The 16619-nt window shown below is 43.6% G+C and overlaps 1 protein-coding gene across 13 annotated transcripts in view; it reads left to right on the top strand.

The window, feature by feature from the left end:
* ALMS1 (ALMS1 centrosome and basal body associated protein) overlaps positions 1-16619 on the top strand; it is a 171111-nt gene that overhangs the window by 7610 nt on the left and 146882 nt on the right. For 9 of the 13 annotated variants that reach the window (XR_016230267.1, XR_016230269.1, XR_016230270.1 and 6 more), the window contains exon 2: positions 13889-14011. The exons of the other annotated variants lie outside the window; for them this stretch is intronic. Coding sequence is in view for 4 of the 9 variants with exons in the window: in XM_089327534.1 (XP_089183660.1) it covers positions 13889-14011 (123 nt within the window). In the remaining 5 variants the exon portion in view is untranslated. The remainder of the gene's footprint in view (positions 1-13888; positions 14012-16619) is intronic. 13 annotated transcript variants of the gene reach the window in all.

Raw genomic sequence — 16619 nt, 5'->3', positions numbered from 1 at the left:
TTTCTTTAATCTGTTCATCTTCACATTCTAGTATTGAAGTGTTGTGTTCTTTTGAGAGAATCATGTTGTCTTCGTTATTCTTGTTTCTTGAATTGCTGCATTTATTATTAGGCATTTGTGGAGATACTTATTAGTTTTTTATTTCCCTCTATGATGGCTTTTATCTCTGGACTATGCCTCTGTGGCTTAGTAGAGTGTCTGCTCTTTCAGAGAATACCCAGAGGCCTGTGCTGGGTGTGGTCAGAGAGCTGTGTTCAGTGCTCCAGGGTAAGGGGAGTGTCCAAGGTAACACCCAAGTTGGGCATGGTAAATCTCTTTTCTAATTTTTTTTTTTTTTTTAAATAAGAGAAGAGGTTTGTTATGCTCTGCTGGCATACTCCCGCACTTACCTCCTCTCCTCCAGGGAGACCAATGCCTGATTCTAGCCCCACCTGGTACAATATTCCTCTGCTCTGCCACAAGAACCACACAAAGGATCCTCAGTGTGAGCACGGATCCCGCAGCAATGACCCTCACCAGGGAATCGGAGCCGCATGCATGTGGAGCTGCCCATAGTGACTGCCTAAAGTCCTGGCCATACTCTGCACCTTCCCACACAGCCACAGTGTTTTCACAGTCCCAGCCCTCAAGGCTCCCATAGTCACCAGCACCCAGTCCCCTGTCAATTCTAGCCAGACTCGGGCATCTCCTCTCAGCTGGTTGTTGGGCCTGCCAATATGAACTGGCGCAGCTGTTACATATGTCCAAAATGACACCTGCCCTCTCTTGGCTAGTTACAGGCTGCCAGTGCCAGGTGGTTGGGTAGAGAGAAACGTGCCCCCCTTTTATCCCTCTAGGTTGGCAGGTACACTGTCCCCCACAGGGTTCCAAGCTGGACTCAAGCCAGGGCTCTTTCTACATCTTTATTGTCAGTGGCTTGGGATGCTGTAGTCTGGTCTGACCTTACTCTTCAAAGCTGGTGCTGAGGCTCTCGCTGCTGGGGTCCTGAGTTGTGTACATCTACACCCTCCACATAGGTCCATAGTGTCCCTCTAATTTGTATGGAGTTTCCTCTGGAGTTTTTTCCCTAACTCTTCCCTGATATTGTGCTCTTTCCACTTTTTTTTTTAAAGATTTTATTTATTGGGGGCCAGCGCACTAGGTTGATCTTCCACCTGCGGTGCCTGCATCCCATATGGGCACTGGTTCTAGTCCTGGTTACACCTCTTCCAGTCCAGCTCTCTGCTGTGGCCTGGGATAGCAGTGGAGGATGGCCCAAGTGCTTGGGCCCCTGCACCCATGTGGGAGACCAGGATGAAACTCCTGGCTCCTGGCTTCGAATCGGCGCGGCTCCGACCATTGCGGCCATCTAGGGAGAGAACCAACGGAGGGAAGACCTTTCTGTCTGTCTGTCTGTAACTCTGCCTGTCAAATAAATAAATAAAAAAATCTAAAAAAAAAAAAGGATTTATGTATTTGAAACTCATGAAAGTCAGAGTTACACAGAGAGAGGAGAGGCAGAGAGAGAGAGAGAGGTCTTCCATCCGCTGGTTCACTCCCCAGTTGACCACAACGGCTGGGACTGTGCCGATCTGAAGCCAGGATCCAGGAACTTCTTCTGGGTCTTCCACATGGGTGCAGGGCCCCAAGGACTTGGGCTATCTTCTACTGCTATCCCATGCCATAGCATAGAGCTGAATCGGAAATGGAGCAGCTAGGTCTCGAACCAGCACCCATATGGGATGCTGGCACTGTAGGCGGTGGCTTTACCTGCTATGCCACAGCGCCAACCCCTCTCCACTGTTTTAAAACTCTTTTCCCCTAGACTGTAGAAGTAAGCTCCCTCCCTATTTCACCATCTTAGAAACTCCTTGGGAAGATTGAACCTAAGGAAAAAGGTCCTCCTGTTGAGGAAACTTCTCTAAGGGCATTTCAAGCAGACCATGTTCTTCTAGGGGCTTGGGGAAGGGGCTGAAAAGACTGAAACTCCAGAGCACTTTTAGTTCTACTTTTGTCTCTCATACCTGAATCTGGGAGCTCTTAACTACCCCGTACCTGTCAGTTCTTGCTGGATGTGCATTAGAAGAGTGTGTGTAGTTATCTCTACATTATTTCCAAGCTCAGGGAGGCTTACATAATCATCTCAAATGAAAAGAAGGAAAGGTGGAAGGACCAGATGCCATAGGAGGCAAGCTCCCTGCCAAGCTTTCTTCCCAGGAGCCTGGTGCTGCTGTCCATGGTTTATGTTCCAGGGTGTCATATTCACTATATCTAGGGATGGGTGACTAGGCCAATGGCATCATCAATCGTCCCAAACTCTTTGAAGAGCCACTTGTCTCCCAATTATCTAGTCTTCTATGCCAAACAAAGCCCCTACCCTCCTACTCCTGTGCTGTCAACCCACACACATTTCTGTTGCTCCCCCTCTTCATGGAGGAACGACACTAAACCCTGCCTAGGTTTCCTATCCGAGTCACGGCACCATTATGTCGCTCCCCCTCTTCGTGGAGGAATGACACAGGACCCTGCGCTGTTCTTTCATCTGCTCGGCCCTCCCCGGGTTTGCTGCTGGTTCTTCCCGGGTTGGCTACCGACCCTTCCACCTCCGTGGAAGGGCGGTTCCCCCTGCCACTTTCCCCACTTCCGCAGGAGAGTGGCACACCGCCGGCCGGCTCTCTCGGGGGCTGCACAGGTGTTCCTTCAGATAGATGTTCCCCTTAGATGTTCCTGTTGCATGTTGTCTCTCTCCTCCTTTATAGTCCTCCTCCGCCAATCCCAACTCGGCTGCCCACACGCCGAGTACGCTGCTCTCCTCCAATCAGGAGCAGGATCAGCTCCTGGAGGTCATCACTCAAGTTGGCAAGAGGCAGCTGCGTAGAAGCTGTTTCCTCCTCTCCCAGCGCCACATTGTGGGAGAGCAGATGCATAGAATAAGTCTTAATTCCAGTAACTTAGTCTAGTCCGAGTTGCTCCCCACAATTTCAGGTTACAGCAAGTTGCAGCAGTTGCCACTAGCTCACACTGGTTCACATCTGTCCTGAGGAAAGTTTCACATTACTCATAAACAAGAGCAGATTACACATGTAGGTTTAAGGGTACTGCCACCCCCAACTCACAACAAAGAAATCAACAATGGGTTCCTAAAAGTGAGAGGCTTTTCTATTTTATAACTTGAAAATGCAACAGCCAGAAAGGAATGTGTTCCCTCTGTACTCTGCATTACTATTAACATTGCACAACATTGGGGAAGGAGCGGGACCCAGCAGGGATGAATGCTAAGTGTTGTCCACAGCCCCATCCTTTTCTGCTGGCTCTCTTCCAGGCTTCAACTCAACTGCTCCATCTCCATTCCTCATCCTTGCCTTTCTTAGCTTGCACAAGACCACCCGTACAGGCACCAAGAGGCTGTCTCTTGTACTGCAGTTTTGCAGCCCACTGAAGAGCTTCCCTGAACTGGAAATTCATCTGAGTTTTATAGTTCTTGCTGTTAACATTTAGACCTTTCATGATTCATTTTGAGTTATTATTTTGTTAAGATTGATTTCTTTGAAAGGCAGAGTTAGAAAGAGAGACAGCGAGAGCGAGCTTTCATCCACTGGTTCACTCCCCAAATGACTGCAGTGGTCAGGACTGGGCCAGAAGCCAGGAAGTTCTTTAAGATCCCCTGTGTGGCTGCAGTGGCCCAAGCACTTGGGCCATCTTCTGCTGCTTTCCAGGTGCATTAGCAGGGAGCTGGATCAGAAGTGGAGGAGCAGCCAGGACTCAAACTGGTGCCCATATGGGATGCCGGCGTTCTTCTGCGGTTTACTGGCTACTCCACAATGCCGGCCCCTTGAGTTACTTTTTGCAAATGGTTTGCAGAAAGGATTCTACTTCATTCTTTTGCATATGACTATCCAGCCCAATTTGTTGAGCAGTGGAGGATGGATATCCTAGTCAATATAATGTCAAATAGAAGTGATGAGAATGGATATCCAGCCCAATTTGTTGAATTGATTCTTTTCCCCACTGAATGGACTTAGCACATTTTTTGCTAATCAGTTGACTATAAATGGATGGGTTTATTTCCAAACTCTCACCTCTATTCCACTGAGTTATTTGTTCAGGCAGATGCCATATGACACTCATTTGATTATGGCAGCTCTTTTTTTTTTTTTTTTTTTTTTTTGACAGAGTGGACAGTGAGAGAGAGACAGAGAGAAAGGTCTTCCTTTACCATTGGTTCACCCTCCAATGGCTGCCGCTGTCGGCGCGTTGTGGCCTGCGCACCACGCTGATCCGAAGCCAGGAGCCAGGTGCTTCTCCTGGTCTCCCATGGGGTGCAGGGCCCAAGCACTTGGGCCATCCTCCACTGCACTCCTGGGCTCAGCAGAGAGCTGGCCTGGAAGAGGGGCAACCGGGACAGAATCTGGCGCCCCAACCGGGACTAGAATCCCATGTGCCAGCGCCTCAGGCTGAAAATCAGCCTATTGAGCTGCGGCGCTGGCCCAATTATGGTGGCTTTGAAGTAAGTTTTGAAATGGGCAAGTATGAGTTCTCCAGCTTTTGTTTTTTCTTTTCAAAAATTTTTTTGACTTTTTTAGAGCCCCTTGCAATTCCACATGAACTTTAGGACCAGCTGTCAGTTCCTACAAAGAATTGAGCTGGTATTTTGATAGAAATTGTTGAATCTGTAGATAAATTTGGGAGTATTGTCATCTTAATATTAAACTTCTGACCTGTGAACACTGACTATCTTTCTACTTATTTAGATATTCTTTAAATTTGTTCAGTAATGTTTTGTAGTTTCTAGATTGTACTTAAGTACTCAGTATTTTCCTTTTTTATGATGCTATTGTGAGAATTATTTTTCTTAATTTTTGTTTTTATTCCATAATTTTTTCTGATACTTTGTTTTTTCATGATAATGTGATATTAATATAAAGAGAACAAATTCAGTGTAGTTCATAGATATAATTTTTTTTTAAATTTTTTTTGCCAGGCAGTAACAGTGAGAGGGAGAATCAGAGAGAAATGTCTTCTTTCTATTAGTTCACTCCCCTAATGGCTGCTATGGCCGGTGCTGCGCCGATCCGAAGCCAGGAGCCAGGTACTTCCTCCCGGTCTCCCATGGGGGTGCAGGGACCCAAGCACTTGGGCCATCCTCCACTGCCCTCCCGGGTCACAGCAGAGAGCTGGACTGGAAGAGGAGCAACCGGGACTAGTACCCGGTGCCCCGAACGGGACTAGAACCCGGGGTGCTGGTGCCTCAGGTGGAAGATTAGCCTAGTGAGCCATGGCGCCGGCCCATAGATATAATTCTAAGTATAATGATATTTCCTCTCTCCCTCCTTCTCTGTGTGGCAGTAATGCTGCAAATATATTTTTGTCAACCTTTGTTTTATATCTCTGTCAAACCAATGGTTAAGAATGTTATACTGCTATAGTTTTAATGATCAGTGATAATTTTAAAATTTGCTGTTTATGGGTGAAATGCTCATCTTTCCATTTGATTATAGCCCTTGTCTATATTACTGCTGAACAAGGGTTTTTTATCTTTTGACTTGTCCATCTTTTTGTTTAATGGAGCATTAAGACCTTGACTGTAATGTTAACTAAAAATGTTATCTCAAAAACTTTTAATTTTGAATTGTTCACTGTATGTGTATAAGAACAGTTGGTTTTTGTTTGCTGACCTTGTATCTCTTCTGAACTTCTTTCTTTATTCTAATAGATTTTTAGTGGATCCCCTAGGATTTTCTAATAAAGACCATGTCAAATGAAAAGACATATACTTTCTTTCTTTTTCTTTTAAAATAATTTCCCATGTGCTGTGAGGATTAAGTGAGAAGGTATATTGAAGTAGCAGTGGTGTTCCTGTTCCTGTGACCTATCTCCTAGACCCTGAAGCTTTGTTTCTTATATGCTATTGTCTCTGAGAGGTGGGGGGAGAGGAAGGGAGGGAGGGGTGGGAGGGAGGAGTAGGTCTCCCTTCCACTGGTTCACTACCCAATTGGCCGCAATGGCTAGAGCTCTGCCCATCCAGAGTCAGGAGCCACGAGCTTCTTCCAGGTCTCCCACGCGGGTGCAGAGGCACAAGGACTTGGGCCATCTTCCACTGCTTTGCCAGACATAGCAAAGAGCTGGATCAGAAGTGGAGCAGGCGGGACTCAAGCGGGCACCCATATGGGATGCCGACACTGCAGGTAGCAACGTTATGCCACAGCTCTGGCCCAACATACACTTTCATTATTCCTTTTCAGTTTGGATGCCTTTTACCTATTTTTTTTTCTTGCTTAATTGCCTTAGCTGGAACTTCCAATATAATGTCAAATAGAAGTGATGAGAATGGATATCCTTGTTTGGTCCTTGATCAGGAAAACATGCAGTCTTTCATCCTCAAATATGATGTTAGTAAAATGTGGACTTTTCATAAATGTTCTTATATTGTTGCAGTTTTTCCCCTATTTCTAGTTTGTTGGGTATTTCTTATGATTTTGTGAAATTCTGTTAATTGGTATATTACATTAATTAATAGTGTTAAACCAATCTTACATTCTGAGAAAACTCACTTTGCCATGGTGTATAAATATTTAATAGGTTGTTGGACATAGGAATGTTTGTGTGTATGTGTGTGTATTTGTTTGCTAGTATATTTTGTTTAGAGTTTTTGCATCTATATTAAAAGAGATGCTACTCTATAGTTTTCTTATAATGCCTTTTCCTGGTTTGGTATCAAGATATTGACCTCAAAAAATATATTGACCTCAGAAAATGAGTTGCAAGTGTTCCTTTTGTCTTTGGAAGAGTTTGTAAAGGATTAGCATTAATTCTCTGATAGTTTGGTATATTACACCATATGAGCCTCAAAGTAAACTTTGAGGGAAGTATTTTGATCATTAAATTGCCTTATTCTTTTGCTTTAGGTCTATTCAGGTTTTCTGTTCTTTCTGGAATTAGTTTTAATAGTTTGTGATTTTTCTAGTTGTCCATTTCTTCTAGATTATCAGATCTGTTCACATACAGATATTGATGATAGTCTTTTTTTTAAATTTATTTATTTATTTGAAAGAATTACAGAGTGAGAGGGGGAGACAGAGAGATCATTCATCTGCTAGTTCATTCTCCAAATGGCTGCAATGGCCAGGGCTGTGCCAGGCTGAAGTCAGGAGCTTTATCCGGGTCTCCCACATGGGTGATAGGGGCCCAAGTGCTTGGGCCATCTTCTGCTGCCTTTCTCAGGTCATTAACAGGGAGCTGGATCAGACGTGGAGTAGCCGGGACACAAGCTAGAGCTCATATGGGGTGCTGGCATTTCAGGCATTAGCTTTGCCTGCTATGCCACAATGCTGGCCCTGGTGATAGCCTCTTCAAATAGTTTGTATTTCTGTAAGGCTGGTAGTGAAGTCACCTTTTTTTGTTTCTGATTTTGGTAATCTGAGTACTCTCTTTTTTTTGATGAGTCTAACTAAGGCTTTTCAATTTTGTTGATGTTTTGAAATCATAACTTTTAGTTTTATTGCTTTTTACTGTTTCCTGTTTTAGTTGGGTTTAGTTATCTCTAGTTTAAAGTGGAAGGTTAGGTCATTTTGGTCTTTTGGTCTTTATTTTATTTGTTATATACATGTTTATAGCTGTGAGTTTCCCTCTTGAGTGTGGTTCTAGCTGCAACTTGTAAGTTTTATATGTGGTGTTTTTTTTTTCTTTTTTTTTTATATTTTTATTTATTTATTTATTTTATTTTTTGACAGGCAGAGTGGACAGTGAGAGAGAGACAGAGAGAGAAAGGTCTTCCTTTGCCGTTGGTTCACCCTCCAATGGCCGCCGCTGCAGCCGGCGCACTGCGCTGATCCGATGGCAGGAGCCAGGAGCCAGGTGCTTTTCCTGGTCTCCCATGGGGTGCAGGGCCCAAGCACCTGGGCCATCCTCCACTGCACTCCCTGGCCATAGCAGAGAGCTGGCCTGGAAGAGGGGCAACCGGGACAGAATCCGGCGCCCCGACCGGGACTAGAACCCGGTGTGCCGGCGCCGCAAGGTGGAGGATTAGCCTATTGAGCCACGGCGCCGGCTTATGTGTGGTGTTTTATTATCATTTCAAAATATTAAAAAATTTTATTTGTGATTGTGATTGTGACCCATTGATTACTTAGAAATCTGTTACTTAATTTCCACTTATTAGTTTTTCCAACTTCCTATGTTACTAATTTTTAATTTTGTTTCATTTTGATTTGAAAATATGTTTATGGTTTTGATTATTAAAAAATTTGTTTTATAGCCTAACATATGGTCAATCTTGGAGAATATCCTGTGTATACTTGAATATGTGTTATGCTATTCTAGGGTGGAGTATGTTGTAATACCTCCTCATTATCAGGGAGCAGCCAGACATGAACTGGAGCAGCCACTATGCTGGTTCATATACTGAGTTATATAGAAACGTAGGGGCAGGCATTTGGTACAGTAGTAAAGATGTTGTTTGAGACACCCGTATCCCATACTTGAATGCTTGGGTTCCTGTCCTGCCTCTGTTTCCAATTCCAGCTTCCTAGGAGGCAGCAGGTGATGTTCTTGGGTCCTTGGGTCCCTGCCACTCATGTGGGAAACTTGGATTGAGTTCTGGCTTCAGCCTGGCCCATTTCTGGCTATTTTTGGCATTTGGAAAGTGAAGCAGTGGATGGAGACATTCATATTCTCTCTCTCTCTTTCTTTCTCTCAATAGATATCTCTTTTTCTTTCAAATAAAATGGAAACAAAAATAAAGAATTTTTTAAAAAATGTACAAGTAGAAAATAGTATTTATTTTTCTTTTTGTAGTATTATAACTCAATTGCTTTGCATTCAGAACCTAATCTGGTGATAGATATTTCAAAAGATGTTGACATTTATGTTACAGATACCATGAAGTCCCCCTCCCCCATAAATATTCCTTATATGTTTGGGAGGAATTTTATCTAGTTGTTAGATGCCAAGTTTTAAGTAAGGCAATAATCAAGTTTTTTAAAAGTTATTTTTTGTGTTTGATCTGTCAGTTGTTGAGAAAGATTTGTTTAAATCAAAATCCTTCCTATGATGGTAGATTTTTCCATTAATAAGATGGCCTCAATATATTTTTTTATTTTTTAAAATAATGGTAACTGAGATTTCTTTGTATTTATCATGTTCAGATTTTTTTAAAAAATTCTTTTTTTTTTTTTTTAAGAGTTATGTATTTATTTGAATGGCAGAGTTACAGAGAGGCAGAGGCAGAGAGAGAAAGAGATCATTCACTGATTTGCTCCCCAAATGGCTGCAATGGCTAGAGCTGGGTAGATCTAAAGCCAGGAGACAGGAGCTTCCTCCAGGTCTCCCATATGGGTATAGGGGCCCAAGGATTTGGACCATCTTCTGCTGCTTTCCCAGTCATATTAGCAGGGAGCTGGATTGGAAGTGGAGCAGCTGGGACTCGAACAGGTACCCATATGGGATGCCAGCACTGCAGGTGACAGCTTTACCTGCTAGGCCACAGCACTGGCCTCTTAGTTGAATTTTTTTTTTTTTTTAAAGAAAAAGTTTGTTTTCATCTACTTGGAAGGCAGAGGGGGAGAGAGAGAGAGAGAGAGAGATTGAGAGATTGAGATTGAGATTGAGATTGAGAGATTGAGAGGTCTTTCATCTGCTGGTTCACTCTGCAAATGCTTGCAGCAGCCAGCGCTGGGCCAGGAGCCTGGAACCCCATCTAGGTCACCCACATTGGTGGCAGGGACTAAACACTTGAGCTGTTACCTGCTGCCTCCTCGGATGCATAAGCAGGAAGCTGGATGGGAAGTAGAGTAGTTAGGAATTGAATCACTCCTTTTTTTTTTTTTTTCTTTTAAGATTTTATTTATTTGAGAGGTAGAGTTACAGACAGAGAGAAAGGTCTTCCATCTGCTGGTTCTCCCATGTGGGTGCAGGGGCCCAAGTGCTTAGGCCATCTTATACTGCTTTCCCAGGCCACAGCAGAGAGCTGGATCGGAAGAGGAGCAGCCAGGACTAGAACCGGTGCCCATATGGGATGCTGGTGCTGCGGGCAGAGGATTAACCTGCTGCACCACAGCACCAACCCGGAACCAGACACTATTGATAGGTAGATGACTTAACCAGCTGTGCCACAATGCTGACCCTACCTCCGAATATTTAAAGTTAGGTGTATGCAAAGTTAGAGTTGTTCTATCTTCCAGGTGAATCAATAGTTTTATTGGTATGCGGTTAATCCTAGTTTAGACCTAATTGAGTTTTGTTCATTTTCAATATTGATTTGTGTTAACAGTGATTCTCAGTCTCAGCCATTCTGATCCTCTGGTGACATTTCTGTTTGTTACTTGGGGGAGTTGAGGTATTATTGGCATCTTATATGTAGAGACCAAGGGTGTTGCTAAAACCTTAACAGTATACAGGATAGCCTCTGACAACAAAGTATAATGGGCCCTCACATGTCAGAAGTGCCAGCATTTGCTGTGGGGTAGTGGGTAGAGCCGCCATCTGCAGTGCTGGCATCCCATATGGGTAACCAATTCAAGTCCCAGATGCTCAACTTCCGATCTAGCTCTCTGCTATGGCCTGGAAAAGCAGTAGAAGATGGTCCAAGTCCTTGGGCCCCTGCACCCACATGGGAGACCTGGAAGAAGCTGCTGGCTCCTAGCTTCGGATTGGCACAGCTCTGTCAGTTGCAGCCAATTGGAGAGTGAACCAGCGGATGGAGAGTCCCACCTCCCCTTCCCTTCCTCCATCCCTCCCTCCCTCTCTCTTTCCTTCTCTCTCTCTGTAACTCTTTCAAATAAATAAATAAATCTTTAAAAAAAAAAAAAACTAAATTGGGCACATATGAGTGAAGGACAGGTTAAAAAAAAACCCACTCTGCAGTGTGAGGTGTGAAACAGAATATTTTGTGTGTGTATGTAGGTAAGTATATAATATTTTAGTATTTTCCTGGCATGTTATTTTCTGTATTTTAACATGCTCTGTCTTAATGACTTAGGTATATTTTTTATAAATAACATGTAGTTTACAGATAGCATATAGCTTTTTTTTTTTTTTTTTTTTTTTTTTTTTTTTTTTTTTGACAGGCAGAGTGGACAGCGAGAGAGAGAGACAGAGAGACAGAGAGAAAGGTCTTCCTTTGCCGTTGGTTCACCCTCCAATGGCCGCCGCGGCCGGCGCGCTGCGGCCGGCGCACCGCGCTGATCCGATGGCAGGAGCCAGGAGCCAGGTGCTTTTCCTGGTCTCCCATGGGGTGCAGGGCCCAAGCACCTGGGCCATCCTCCACTGCACTCCCTGGCCACAGCAGAGGGCTGGCCTGGAAGAGGGGCAACCGGGACAGAATCCGGCGCCCCAACCGGGACTAGAACCCGGTCTGCCGGCGCCGCTAGGCGGAGGATTAGCCTAGTGAGCCGCGGCGCCGGCCTACAGATAGCATATAGCTTTAAAATTGGCCTAATGGGGTGGACATTTGGCGCAGCAGTTATGATGCCGCTTCAGATACCTACATTCCATATCAGAGTGGCTACCTCTCTTCCCAGTTGCAGCTTTCCTGTGGGTTTGCACCCTGGGAGGTACAAGTTATGGTTCAAGTAGCTGGATTTCTGCTACCCATGTGGGAGACCTGAATTGAGTTCCCAGCTCCTGGTGTTAGGCTTGGCACAGCTCTGGCTGTTGGGGGTACCAGTAAATGGGAAATCTGTGTCTCTGTCTCTTTGTCTCTGCTTTTCAAAAACATTTCGGCCTGATAGCGTCTGCTCTAGTATGTTAATACATTTATACTTATCCTAACTACAGTATGTCTTCTGTTTATATTGCTTTTCTATGCTTTGTTCCTGCGTCTTTGGTATGTTACTAACTTGGGGTATCAAAGACTGTAAAATGTATACATTTTAGCCCCAAACCTACATGAGAACTGCTTTATACAAATTAGAACCTATGTGACATCTGTTTTGTGATTACAGTTACTGCTCTGACTTCCTTTCCTATTTGTTATTTAGCCCTGGCGATTTCTTAATTTCTTTTGAGCTCAATTTTGCATGTTAAATTTACCTTGCTTCCCGCTACATTTGTGGTAGTTTGTAGTTGATTGGCTGCTCTGCCTATTACCAGGCACAGAAATTGATACAGCTAGCCTGGATATTCTTGGATTCTCTCTTAGCTTCTGAGTAATGTTGAGCCTTTTTTAGTTTCCAGATATCGTCTGTTTACCATTCCTGCTTTGCTCTACTCTTAAATTTTAAAAAGACTTAAATGGTAGACCTTCAAAGTACTCCTGTTTTAAGGTTTCTTTTATAATGATGTACAGTTAACTTCTATAATTTAATTATAGTGTTGTACAGTTATTTAACCCTCTGTGCTAACTTGGGTAAGAACTTACAGGTCACATATTTTACCTTTGTGTTTTCTCTAGTACTTACCTCAACCTTTTCCATGACTTGCACATTTTAGATTAGTAATTTTTTGTTAGAACTTACTTGTTTTAATTTATGACCTCTTTTTTTGATGCTGTATTTTTATGTCTGAGGATATGAAATATTCTTTTTGTAAAGTTCTTTAGTAGTGTAATTTGCAATCTCATTTCTAGCAGGAATATTGTTTCTTTTCCTTTCTGTGTGCTCATCCTTCTCTACCTGCTGTTTTTGTGGTTGTTTCTGTCTTCCCCTTGTGGCTTCTTTATAAGGATATCTTTTTTTTTTTTTTTTTAAGATTTATTTATTTACTTGAAAGAGTTACATACAGAGAAAAGGAGAAGCAGAGAGAGAGAGAGAGAAAGGTCTTAAATCTGCTGGTTCACTCCCCAGTTGGCTGCAATGGCTGGAGCTGTGCCGATCTGAAGCCAGGAGTTTCCTCTGGGTCACTCACATGAGTGCAGAGGCCCAAGGACTTAGGCCATAGCAGAGAGCTGGATCGGGAGAGGAGCAGCCAGGACCAGAACTAGCACCCATATGGGATACTGGCACTGCAGATGGTGGCTTTACTTGCTATGCCACTGCGTTGGCCCCAAGAATGTCTTTTAATAGAAGCTTTTGGTTCCGCTTCTCAAGGATATTGGAAAAACTTTCAAAAGCAGCCTCTAAACCTGTGAGGCAATGGCTTGACCTGGGCCACTTTTGTTTGATTGCCTTTGATCTTTCCTATGCATCTTTCAACCATAAATTTCATTGACTTTTTCACAGGACAGAGAGTTTTGCTTCAAGCCTTGACTTCATAAAAAGACCCTGACTTTTGTTCGTTTTCCCTGTGATATGAGTTGATTTTAGTTTCTTTTGTTAACTGAATTTCTTAGCTGTTTTAAGCAGTAAGATTTAAAATATACAACTTTTTAAAACAGACTTATTTTATTTGAGAGAGAGGGAGAGGGGAAGAGAGAGAGAGATATCAAGATCGAGAACTTCCATCCACTGATTCACTCCCCAAATGGCTGCACATCAGCCGGCGCTGGATTAGGCTAAAGCTAAGAGCCAGGAGCTTCATCTGGATCTCCCTCATGTGTGCAGGGGCCCAGAGACTTGGGCCATTTTCCACTTTTTTTCCCAGGCATGTTAGCAGGGAGCTGGATTGGAAGTGGAGAATCCAGTGCCCGTATGGGTTGCTGGCATCATCCCAGGTGACAGCTTAACCCGCTGAGCCACAAGGCTGGCCCCAACAACTTGTTTCTTCTTGCTTCTCTTACTTCTGTTGGTGTAGGAGATTAAGGAACTGCTATGGCTTGTGGGAAAGTATGTTGGGTCCTAACTTGAAAACCTAAAGTCCCGGTTTCCTTATTTTCAGATGAGAATTATAACTTGGACAGTGATTGTGAAGTTGAAATGTTATACATGTGAAAAGTAATTTACCAGCTGAGAAATGTGATCTAAATATTAGGTTACTTTTATCACTATACAGTCATAGTGGCATTATTACTATATTTAAGTCTGCTTTTGATTTTCAGGTTCCATTGACCTGTCGTGTATGGCAACAGTCATTATATCAAGGCAGTAGTAGAACACAAATTTCTGATACTAACGCTGTCTCTTTGGAAACAACAACTCAGTGGGGTTCTGGGGATGATCAGGTATGTCTTCTGTAATTGTCAAGCAATTTTTCTTTTGATAAACAGTGCAAGAAATTCTGATTTAGCTGTGAAGAATGGAAAGTCTAAATGACTCTAACATCCTTATTTCCTAATAGACCTTTCTGTAGAATAGCAGTTCACTTTTCTTTTTATTTTAAATCTTAGGACTCCATATTCTTTTTTTTTTTTTTTTTTTTTTTGACAGGCAGAGTGGACAGTGAGAGAGAGAGAGAGAGAGAGAGAGAGAGAGAGAAAGGTCTTCCTTTTGCCGTTGGTTCACCCTCCAATGGCTGCTGTGGCCGGCACGCTGCGGCCGGTGCACCGCGCTGAACCGAAGGCAGGAGCCAGGTGCTTCTCCTGGTCTCCCATGGGTGCAGGGCCCAAGCACCTGGGCCATCCTCCACTGCACTCCCTGGCCACAGCAGAGAGCTGGCCTGGAAGAGAGGCAACCGGGACTAGAACCCTGTGTGCCGGCGCCGCAAGGCGGAGGATTAGCCTAGTGAGCCGCAGCGCTGGCCAGGACTCCATATTCTTAAAAAGGATTCTTTAGATATTTACCATTCAAAATTAAAATATTTAAAATCTATTTAAAAACAATAAACCCATTATATTTTATTTTAAAATTTTTATGTATTTTCATTTTATTTGAAAAGCAGACACACAAACACATGCATACACACACAGAAGCAGAGAGACACAGAGAGAGACAGGCAGAGAGAGATCATCCATTTTCTGGTTCACTCTCCAGATGGCCATAACTGTTGAGCCTGGGCCAAACAGAAGCCCCAAGCCCAGAACTCAATGCAGGTCTCCCATGTGGTTGATACTGATCCAGGTATTTGTGCCATCACTGCTGCTTCCCAATGATACTGGACAGCTGTGTGGGCCCCTTCATGCCCTCAGGAGAGTCTTTGGCCTAAGTGAGGGATAGGAATCAGTTGTGACCCAGCAAAATGAAAACAAGAATTTTATTAAAGAAAGTGGCAAAGAACAGGATTCTCCACAGACAGAGCAGCCCTGAGTGTGGTTGGGGTTTGGCATTTTGAGTTCCAGGAAATGAATGTTAATATCTGGGTAGAATATTTATCTTATTTTTGGGAAGGGGGAAGCAACTTCTAAGAATTAGGGATCCACCTCTAATCTCCTTGGATGGTTGTTTCAGTAGGCTGTCCTGGAAATTGTAAACTTTCATGGTGCAAGAGAGTGATTTTACTATGCTAATGTATTATAATGAAGTTGGAGGTCCACTGCAGTTAATCTGGACACCATGTTGGATCCAGCTGATTTGAACCAGTTCCTTTGCCTGAATGTCGTTTGTTTGCTTCCTGGTAGATAGAGCTGGGGCTTACACAGTCTCTTACCAAAGTGCACACTGGATCAGAAACAAAGGAGCCAAGGCATTCCAGATATGGGATGTGGGTGTCCCAAGTGACAACTGCTGTGTCAAATGTCCACCTCCGTAAATAAAAATATATATTAATTATATATATTTATTTATTTGAGAAGCAGAGTTACAGATAGAGGGAAAGACAGAGAGAAAGGTCTTCAATCTAATGGTTTACTCCTCAAATGGCTACAATGGCCAGAGCTGGGCTGATCCCAAGCCAGGAGCCAGGAGCCAGGAGCGAGATGCTTCTTCCAGGTCTCTCACGTGGGTGCAGGGCTCCAAGCACTTGAGCCATCTTCTACTGCTTTCCTAGGTCATAAGCAGGGAGATGGATTGGAAGAGGAGCAGCTGGGTGTCCATATGGGATGCTGGCGCCACAGGCTGAGGCTTGCTTAGCCTACTACACCACAATGCCAGCCCCCTTTAACAATGTTTTAATGTGAAAGGTGACTTTCCCAAAACAAACAAGAAGAATTAGAAGAGTAGCATTGTTTTACATTTTTACAGATCTCTTTAATGTCTGACTTTTTAAAAAGATTTATTTATTTATTTGAAAGTCAGAGTTACATAGAGAGGGAGAGGAGGAGAGACAGAGAGAGCTCTTCCATCTGTTGGTTCACTCTCCAAATGGCTGCAATGACTGGAGTTGGGCCAGGCTGAAGCCAAGAGCCAGGAGCTTCTGCCAGGTCTCCCACGTGGGTGGAGTGGTTCAAGCACTTGGGCCATCCTCCGCTACTTTCTTAGGCTCTTAGCAGGGAGCTGGATCTGAAGAGGAGCAGCCAGGACTTAAACCGGCACCCATATAAGATGCTGGTCCTGCAGGCCGCAGCTTAACCCACTATGCCATAATGTTGACCCCTAAGGTCTGGCTTAGTGGAAGACAATTGGTGATTAGGGGAACAAACCTGTGGATGGAAGATTTTCTCTCTTGCTTTTGCTGTCACTCTTGCTCTGCCTTTCAAGATGAAAATAAATATTTAAAAAGAAATAGAATCAATAAAATGGATGTTAAAGATGGATGTTAATAAAGAGATTTAGTAAAAAGAATTGGCCTCTATGACTCTAGGGGCTGAGAAGTCCCAAGATCTGTAAGCTGAAGACTCAGGAGAGCTGTTGGTGCTTGTATAGTTGTTGTATAGTTGTATAGTTGTTGTCCAAGACTAAAGGCTTGAGAACCAGGAGAACATATGATCTGGAACTGAAAGCTGAAAACTGATGTCG

Source organism: Oryctolagus cuniculus, chromosome 2 (assembly GCF_051225735.1).
Source record: "Oryctolagus cuniculus isolate XC-2025 breed Fujian yellow rabbit chromosome 2, ASM5122573v1, whole genome shotgun sequence".
Classification (NCBI taxonomy): domain Eukaryota; kingdom Metazoa; phylum Chordata; class Mammalia; order Lagomorpha; family Leporidae; genus Oryctolagus; species Oryctolagus cuniculus.
Note: the sequence above shows the minus strand (reverse complement) of the source record. Positions and strands in the feature narration are given on the sequence as shown.